The sequence below is a fragment of the Nycticebus coucang genome, chromosome 12 (genome assembly GCF_027406575.1).
Source record: "Nycticebus coucang isolate mNycCou1 chromosome 12, mNycCou1.pri, whole genome shotgun sequence".
NCBI lineage: Eukaryota > Metazoa > Chordata > Mammalia > Primates > Lorisidae > Nycticebus > Nycticebus coucang.
Genome location: NC_069791.1, coordinates 12,060,208 through 12,069,325, shown reverse-complemented (window position 1 = coordinate 12,069,325; position 9,118 = coordinate 12,060,208). Strand labels below are relative to the sequence as shown.

Below are 9,118 nucleotides of genomic sequence, written 5' to 3'. Positions count from 1 at the left end.
CTTAGGCGGCACCTGTGGCTCAAAGGAGTAGGGTGCCAGCCCCATATGCTGGAGGTGGCAGGTTCAAGCCTAGCCCAGGCCAAAAACTGCAAAAAAAAAAAAACAAGAACAGCTTGCTCAACTGAGCACCATACTCACCCTTGCAAAGCTCAGGAGTTCCAGACCAGCCTGAGCAAGAGCGAGACCCCCCATCTCTACTAAATATAGAAAAAATTAGCCAGACATTGTGTCAGGTACCTGTAGTCCCAGCTACTCAGGAGGCTGAGGCAAGAGAAAGGCTCAAACCCAGGTGTTTGAGATTGCTGTGCGCTATGATGCCACAGCACTCTACCCAGGGTGACATCACTGTCTTTCAAGAAGGAAGACACAAAGTCTGTTTCCGTAGAGCACTTTATAGACCAAAGCTTAGACAAGAGGTGGAGGTTAGAGACCTGAGAAGCTGAGTCAGGGAAGAGATGGAAACTCTCCCCTCACATAATCCCTCAAGGCAAGCTTTTAAACACAGCTGGGAGCTCCCAGACACCTGGTACCATTGTCAGTGCCTTCTGGGTCCCAAAGTTAGGGGGTACCTTTATTAGAAAGGGATGAAGAAAATTCCTATCACCAGTCCCACCAATCTGGGCCAGCTCAGTCTGTGGCCTCTGTCTTGGTCCCTCGGGGCACCAGGAAGATGGCACCATCAGCAGCCTGTTGCAGTGTATATTCTTCAGGGGAGTAGCTATTGCCTGATTCATCCCGAAGGTGCTGGAAAATGTCACGGTACAGCTCTGTCAGCTGTTGGCGCATGACTTCCAGGGTCCGGTCTGCCTCCCCACGGGCCCTAAGAAGCCGTTCTCGTTCACTGCCCAGTCGCTCCAGCTCCTGCTCCAGCTGCACAATGGTCTCCAGCTTTCTCTTGCGACAGTTCTGGGCAGCCACCTTGTTCTTGCCCCGCCGTCGTATGTCCCGAACTAGTGCCAGCTGGCTCTCTGTCAGCGGGTACCTTGCCAACAGCTCATTGAAGTCATCTACCGGCAAGTTGACAATCTTGTCTGTAGGAAAAGGAATCTTCATGGCCAGGGCCCGACGTTCATCCCGACTCCCTGCCTCCCCCCGTGCAGTGGGCTTAGCCCGCACAGGGCCTGAGGAGGGCTCTAAGGCCAAGGAGGTCTCAGCAGGTGGCAAGGCATAGTTTGGGGCAGCCAAGGAGTTGGGCATAAGTGAGTAGGAATACTCCACTGGGTACATCTCTACATACTCGCTGCGCCGTCGACCAGCCTCTGTCCCTTCCAGCTCAAGAGATTCAGCATCACTATAGTTGAGGGATAATCCTGAATCAGATTCTGGGTCTTCTTGGGGCTTAGGTGGTCCTGCTGGCAGCCCAATGTCCAGGAGGGCCAAGGGGTCTGAAAGGGGCTCACTGAGCAGGCCTGAGAGGGTCAGTGGCTTGGAGACTGGTATGGCCATGTTGCCATAAGGGTATAGGGGGTCTGGGACATGGGATGTGGATGCTGGGAGCTCATAAGGTGGTGGAGGAAGAGGGAAGCTAGCATCTGGGTGGATTGAGCAGGGGCAGTAAGTTGGAGGTGGCGAGGGTCCAAGGTATGGGGGCTGGGGCTCAAACGATGGTTCACTTGGAGCATTTAGACCCTGCAAGGAGAGAAACAAAGAGGTTTGGAGATAGGAAGAGAAACCAGCTGTCTCAAGACCAAGCTGGGTTCCTCTGAAAAACCCAGTGAGAGAATAAAAAGGAAAGAGAAAGGTGCCAAAAATCATTGGAAGCTTCTTGCAAGGTTGTGATGCAGCTGTTCCAAGAAGTAAGCAGCTTTATCAAGAATGGAAGTCACTGAGGTCAAACTTCAGAAAAGACTAACATTGGGACAATTATGAAATCTCCTCAGGAGAAGTTCTTACTGGGTTGAAATGGTTCATGTCCCTTTATTTTATTTTATTTTATTATTATTTTTTTTTTTTGAGACAGTTTCACTTTGTCACCCTGGGTAGAGTGCTGGATATCATAGCTCACAGCAACCTCAAACTCTTGGGCTCTCCAGTGATCCCCTTGCCTCAGCCTCCATGAGTAGCTGGGACTACAAGCACCTGCCACAACACCCAGCTAATGTTTCTTTATTGTTAACCAAAATGATCCCTCAGAACACTTTCTCCTTGTGGTTATCTAGGGTCAAAGGGTCAAGTTCAGGCCCTGGCCATGCCCTGGGTGCCCAGCAGAGGGAGCTCCTGTGTGGGTGGAGGGCCTAGGGCAGATGCTGAGGGCACTGGACAAGCAAGTCTGGAGAGGAAAAGGGGGCGGGCTGGAGTCTCAGAAGCTCTGGAGAGCCAGCACTGGTTCTGTCCTCTTCATCCTTCAGTCCCTGCCCAGGTGCAGTGAGGAGGAGAAAGCATGCTGGAAACAAGGCCCCCAACCCACGGCGGGAAGCCACCCTGTTCCAGCCCAGCTGGGGACAAAGGCATCATTGTTAAGCCAACAGTCACCCCTTTGTCCAATTACCCGGAGGAGAGGACCCCAGCATAGTCTGACTCCCCTTCCTGAGGCCCCTGAACTAGTGCTCTGCTACCTGGGGGAAAGATGGCTAGCTGCTAAGGGGTGGGGGAAGAAATGAGGGACGAAGAAGGGCATGATTGGAGGGGAGGGAGGTCAGCAGAGAAAAAGGTGAGCAAGGGAGGTCAGAGCAGGAGGGTGGGGTAGAGAGAGATGTAAATGAATGGCTGTGAAGAAAGCCTACACCCCAATCAGATCCTTCCCTCCCACCACCTCTATCCCCTGCTCCTCCATACGCCCTTCTCCTCAGTGTCTTCCTTCCAGATCTCCCCCTGCTCCACCCCTGCTTCTCCCTTCGTCCCCACCCCCTACCCCTTTCCCCTTCGCTGCTCACCTGCAGCTCAGTAATGGACATGATCTCTTGCCAAGTCAGTTCCATCTCGCCCAGCTCTGGAGTGGGCAGCTGTATCACCCTGTTTCTGCTCTGCTGGGGAGGACACGGGGGCATCCTACTGGACCAGGGTCTGGTCCAGGCTCCCCCAAAGCCCAAATGGCCCCAGAAACCTGTGTCAAAGGAAGAAGAGTATTAGAGCTGCTCCTGCCCAGGTCAGCAAGCTTTCCCCATAGAGGAGCTCCCTCCATCTTCACTCATGCTGGTCTCATCATCAACCAACCCCTTAAGCTGCAAATCTTTTTCTGTGGTGTGATTTCACCTCACCTACCACAGTTGGCTGTAGTCAATTCCTTTGGGAGTACAGCAGGTCTTTACCTTTCTTTCAGACAAGATGCCTTCTCTTTGCCCTACTTCTTACTCCCCAAAAGCATTTTCCTGGCCAGAGGCAGAGTCAGATCTTCTGTATTTTTTGTTGTATTTTGTTTTCTGCTTTCTATGGCAACATCAGAGGTCATCCCTGCTTTCCTCCGATGTCCTCAGTTTTAGAGTCTCAGCCTTTTCTCCCCAAGATGAGAGTACATGCTTGGGGATCCCCAAGACATGTTGTGGAAAGAGCCAAGCAGACAGCCCCTCCCCCAGGCCTGGCGGCTGATAGCAGCCCTGCCCTCTCCTTCTATCCTGGCCCTGGGCTCCCCTGCCTGGGCCAGATAAGAGGTTTATCAGCTGCAGGCAGCAAAGACAGAGTAGGAATGGGCTCTGCAGACACTGGACCCTATGTCCTCACGGGGTCATTTTGGCCATACCCCAACCCATATAACCAGAGGTCTTTCCTCTTCCGAGGTAATATAACAAACATAACAAAGACTTACTAAGCACTTGTCAAGAATTGTGCCGGTATTTTACAAGCATTAGTTTATGAGATTGGTTTTCAAGAAGGTCTTATAAAGCATATTCAGAAATTGAGACCCAAACTGATAAAGAACAGGATTAGGTCTGGAATCTGACTCTCCTTCGCAATAATGCTTTCCAGGTCCCGTCCATCCTGCTCCTACGTCTCCACACTCCAATCCTCTATCGCCAGCCTACGCAGCCAATTCGTTCTGTAGAGTCTGTCTCCTCTCTCTTCTGAGCAGGGTCTCTTTAGAGCCTTGAATTCACATTCACCTCCAATCCCCTTTCTTTTGATCTGGACTTGAGCTGCTGCTCTGCCACAAAGCAGCAGTGCCATGTTGAGCAAGCCATCTCACTTCTCTGGGCCTCTGTTTCCTCACTTGTAAAATGAAGGAGTTGGACAAGTTGAACTTGGAGGTCCCTTTCTATTTGGACAGCTTAGACTTCTCAAAAACCCTCACCCCTTTCCCTTCTCCTCTCTGTCAGTCCCTTTCCTCATGCTGCCTCCCTCTCCCCTGACACCCATCTCTCCCTACATCAGTTTTCCCTGCCTTCCACAAGAGGTTGCAGATAGATTTGGCAGGGGCCTCCTGATCTCTTAGGGCTAGACCCTGCATGCATGCACACCCACACCTGTGCACGTGTGACAATGCACACTGCCATATAAGAAAAGGAAAGCAGGCTAGAGGTGAATGGAGCTTATAGAAGGGCAGAGGAAAGGATGACTTCAAATTGCGTGACCTCAGACAACTCACCACAAAGATGGCCTATTAAATATGAAATCCACCCTTTGATTTACCACAAAATTAGTGAATTCTACAAATTATCCTTTCGAAAGAGGATTTCTCCTAGTCCCTGTCTCCATCCCCAGAGCTAAGAATTGCTTTGCCTTCCCCAGAGCTGAGAGTTGGTATAGGCTCAGGCGCTTGGCCAATGGACAGAGTGGGTGGGGTGTTTATGTCTGTCCAGGATGCCATTTCAACACCGGAACCCCACCCTCCCCTACACAGGTTCTGACGGAAATTGCCCAAAGGCAAAGTGAATGGAGAAGGGGTTTAGGGGCAGGGACAAAACTCTTGCCTCATAGTTCTTCACCCGCCCATCCCCCATTTGTCTCTCCTTTATCTTTCCCAATTTAATTTTAAGGTGCAGTACAAAGATCCTAGGAGGTAGGAGATGGGGTTCTCTGGCCTTCAAGATGTATGACCTTGGGCAAATTGCTTCACTTCGGTCTGTTCCATTCCATGGAGATAGGACTAGAGAACCTCCTTGCTGTGAAAGGTAGTAGATTGCATCTAGCTCAGGGAGTCACTACATTCACCTGAGTTACATGTAAAAACACAGATTCTTGAGACCTACTCCAAAACTACTGAATTGAACTCATTGGTACAGACACCCAGGGATCTAGGTGCCCATAACTATGAAGTGCAGAGGTGTCCTAGGGATTCCGGTACAACGGACCAACCCTACCTTGAGAAATGCTAAACTAGTCCATCTGTATGGATTTAGGGGGAAGAACACAAAGCCAGGAATGAGACCAGCAACCGATCTCTAGGCTGCTTCTAACTTCAATCCTTGACCCAGGAAAGATTGAGCTCCAGGTGGCCCCTGTCTCTGACTCTCCTTCTTTCTGGGACACCACAGAGGGCGTAGAAACTGGGGAGTTAGTGAGGAAGCAGGATTCCCTATGTCCCTTTTCTTTTATAATAACATAATGAGAAGCTCCTACTTTACAGTTTAGCCTGCATATTGAGGTCACACAATGCCTTATTCCCACTGGGTTCGCTGATTCTTATTCCCCAACACTGTGGATCATGTAGAACTGAAGACCTCTCCAAGGACTAAAATCCATCTTCCTGTGATTTTATCACAATCCCCCAGTACTCACAAAATGATATGGAGCTTTAGGATTAGATACATAAAGTGAGAAACATTTGGAGAGGGATGTTGGGGGGAGGAAGGCATTTGGCCTCCACTGCTGTTCGGGGTCTCTCAAGTCCCTTGACAAGAGGGAATGATGAGAGAGGTTTGTCTCAGGGTCCCTCTTCAGAGGTTTATTTGACCATTCCACCTCTCCAAGTGTCAGTACAGGCAGCAAAAGGATGAGGAGAGACCAGCAAAACTGGGATGTGGATTGGTAATAGGCAACCTATTTAAAAGTATTAGGGAGAACTCCCAAAGAGGGAGAGATGAGTTAGAGAAACAAACAGAATGAAGGAAATGGGGAAGGAGAGAGTTGGTCAGAGTGAGCTCAGTGCCCTGGGGGCATGCCTAACTCAACTGTGTGTGGGAACAAAGTAGAGAGGGACAAGTTTCAGCTACCCTGTCACTCCCTTCCCAGACCTTAAACTTCAGTTCTTTAGGACCGATGGCTAGAGAATCTCACCCCCAGCAGATCTGATACCTCCTCACTTCTCTTCCACTGCTTCCAAGTGCCCTACTTCCCAAGCAGCCAAGTGCTCTAGTCAGAAGGAACTGTGATGGGGTTGGGATGCCTTCCTCACCCTTCCAGGTCCAGTTGATCTCTACTGCCCCTGGGTCCAGCAAAGAGAAGGGACAATAGGGGGCAATCCTCCAGTGTCCACCACCCATCTTGCTGCAACAATTTCTCAAAGGTCCAGATATCCAGTGCTTTTAATTCCTTAGCTTCCCCCAAACCTTCCCAGCTAGCTGGACAGGGGGGTGGAGTAGAATGGGTAGGGGAAAGGGCGATCCATATACCTGGGTGTCTACTGGCTCTCCCAGGGCAGCCTCCCAGATGAAGGGTTCCTCTTGGCCACTCCTCAGCCCCTTGAGTGCCTCAGGACACCACTGCTCTAGTCCCCATCTACATACAGTCTCCCACTCCAAAGATGCCAGAGCACTCAAGAGGCCACCTAGCTCTTCTTCTAGAGGAGTTCTCAAGGATGTCAGATTCCTAAACCAGAGGCAGTCTGGAAAGGTCTGAGATCTCCTAAGCAGGTCCTGAAAATTGGATATTTCTCCTTCCCCCTTCCCAGCCTGCCCCTACGATCCCATTGGAATCCACCTGCCCACCCAGCCTTACAGGCACCTGTTGCAGAGTCCCAGCAAGGTGAAGAGATGAGGCTCCGGGTGTCGTCTCTCTTGGGAGGCTGGGCCTGAGCTGACACCTCTCAGGTGAGGATCCCTGCTACCTCTGAGACTCCACGAGGGCCACGCCCCACCCCCGGGCCATTGCTGAGCACTGAGTGAGGAGGCTGGGGCTGGGTCGGGGCAGGGAGCCCCAAAGCAGGCAGGCGCACCAGTCTTCTCACTGAGCCCTGGGCCTGAGTTCTCTGTCCTTCCTCCAACCAACCCTCCCCTTTCCCCCAGGCTCTCCTCTCCTCCTGCCCCTTCTGGCCAAGAGAGGAAACTTGAGCCTTGTGTGGTTTCTGCCCACACCCCGCCCCCACCTTGCTCCCGGCCAGCGGGGGCACACATGGCTCCAAGCCTCTCCCAGCCCTCCTTTGCAGCCCAGGAGTCCAGCCAGGTCTGCGTTTCTCCCATGCCTCTGATGAATTCCAACCTGATGGTCCACTTAAAAATGACCTCTAAACATTAGGCAGGTTATAACCTCCTTCTTCTCTCCCCCTGGCTGTCTGAGGGCCAGGGGAAACCGAGTCATAGCAAAGTGGAGGGCAGCTCTAGCCTTCCAGCTGTTTAGGCAGGTGGGAAGTTAGGGCGCAGGCTTCTTTATTTCAGCAAAACCTGGGCTCTGGGAACAGGGTGGGGAAGCTATTTTGAGGAGGAGGGGCAGCTGGCTGCTTTGAAGTGTCCTTTCACCTGTAGACTTCTCCCCACCCCCTGGGCTTCAGATGTCCTAGGACAAAGGCCTCTTTCTTGGCCAGCGTTTTTGTCAGTGTGTGAGGGGAGATAGGTTGGGGGCTGCCCAGCAGGGAGATTATTCACCCCTCTTGAAGAGAACACTGGGTGCCCTCTGTCCAGATACCATTGCTGCATGCAGTCACATACCTAGGACAGGCCAGATCATGTGTGTAGGATATCAGGTACCCTCATTCATCCTTTTGCCTCAGTGAGTGTGGTGGCTCACACCTGTAATTGCAGCGGCTGGAAGGCTCAAAACAGGAGGACAGCTTGAGGCCAGGAGTTTGAGACTAGCCTGGGCAACATAGTGAGATTCCTATCTCTAAAAACATGGAAATAAATTAGGCGGCCATGGTGGTGTATAGCTAGCTACTAGGGAGGCCTGAGGCAGGAAGACTGCTTGAGCTCCTGCACTCCAGCCTGGGTGACAAAGCAAGACCTAATGTCAAAAGATAAAAATAAATAAATAAATAAAACGAGAGAAAGAGAAAGGGAAAGAAGAAAGAAAGAGTCTTCCTTCTAGCTTTTAGTAGCTTTCAGCTCTAAGGAAAGTCCTTCATAAGTTTGGCTCATTCACCTTACAACAGCAGCTTACATTTTTTTCACAATTTTTTCTTCATAAAGTGTTCAACTTACATTAGAAACATTTGATGACTGGGGAAGCAGACAGGTGTCACCGCAAGGGAAGGCTGGCGTTCAGCCAGCATGATCTAATAGGATTGTGTTCACTGTTAAAATAATGGAAAATGTTCTGTCCTAGTTGATAAAGAGCAGCTTCAAGTGTCCCCCACTACTGCACTACTACCTAGGCCACCCCATTTCTCCCCTCAGACCCCCCCTAGCCCAGCAACACAGCCATGCAAGTGAAGACACAGTCCTGATAGCACAGGAGGTGCCTCTGCCACCTGCATGTGCTGGAATGGATCGGTGCCAATGCCAACCCCTGGTTACATGCTTTGAATTCCACCCCCATCCCAGTAGGTCATGATTGTGCATGCATGATCTATGTAGGCCAGGAGGCAATCCAATCACCTCACTGCATGTTGCATGTGAGTTCAGAATGTCTTGATGACCTCAGCATGAATCTGGGTCACATACACAGGATTTTAGCTATAGCTCACCTCACTTGCATACTTATTTGGGCCCCTCAGAGGGGATGAGTGGTGATGCTAGTCATACTTGTAGCTGATTATATAATGATATCAGGTTACAGATAGTCAACAAACATTTATTGAATAAGAATTACCAGTTCAAGGCACTGTGGTATTACAGATGCAGCTATGAATAACATAAGCCTAACCATTCATTCCACAAATATTTATTGAGTATCTACTATGTTTTACACTCCAAAGATGAGTAAGACATAGTCTGTGTCCTCACTCACATTCTAGTTGAAAAATTACATTAATAAAAGTCTATACAAAGTGCTATGGAGCAGGAGAGGGAAGAATTCAAGGTAGAATTCAAGGAAGGCCTTATAGAGGAGGTGATAATTAAACTAGGCAGTGGAGAATGACTGGGAATTCCCC

The 9,118-nt window shown here is 50.4% G+C and overlaps 1 protein-coding gene across 2 annotated transcripts; it reads right to left on the bottom strand.

Annotated features, from left to right (window-relative positions):
- Nucleotides 1-381: 381 nt before the first annotated feature.
- On the bottom strand, nucleotides 382-7,043 carry NFE2 (nuclear factor, erythroid 2). Of its 2 annotated transcripts, none has more exons than XM_053556761.1 (3): nucleotides 6,817-7,043; nucleotides 2,874-3,043; nucleotides 382-1,629 (listed from the first exon to the last, which is right to left on the bottom strand). In XM_053556761.1, exons 2-3 carry the CDS (start codon nucleotides 2,985-2,987, stop codon nucleotides 628-630), a joined length of 1,116 nt encoding a protein of 371 aa, XP_053412736.1. In that variant the 5' UTR covers nucleotides 2,988-3,043; nucleotides 6,817-7,043; the 3' UTR covers nucleotides 382-627. The 2 variants fall into 2 exon arrangements, with proteins under 2 accessions (XP_053412736.1, XP_053412737.1); XM_053556762.1 differs by lacking the exon at nucleotides 6,817-7,043 and adding an exon at nucleotides 3,249-3,454.
- Between the last annotated feature and the right edge of the window lie 2,075 nt (nucleotides 7,044-9,118).

Bases quoted from the DNA above. Each gene is read 5' to 3' on its own strand.
- NFE2 (XM_053556761.1), bottom strand. From the start codon at position 2,987: ATGCCCCCGTGTCCTCCCCAGCAGAGCAGAAACAGGGTGATACAGCTG. The intron at 1,630-2,873 runs GTGAGCAGCGAA...CTCTCCTTGCAG, and splicing joins TGTCCATTACTGAGCTGCAG to GGTCTAAATGCTCCAAGTGA.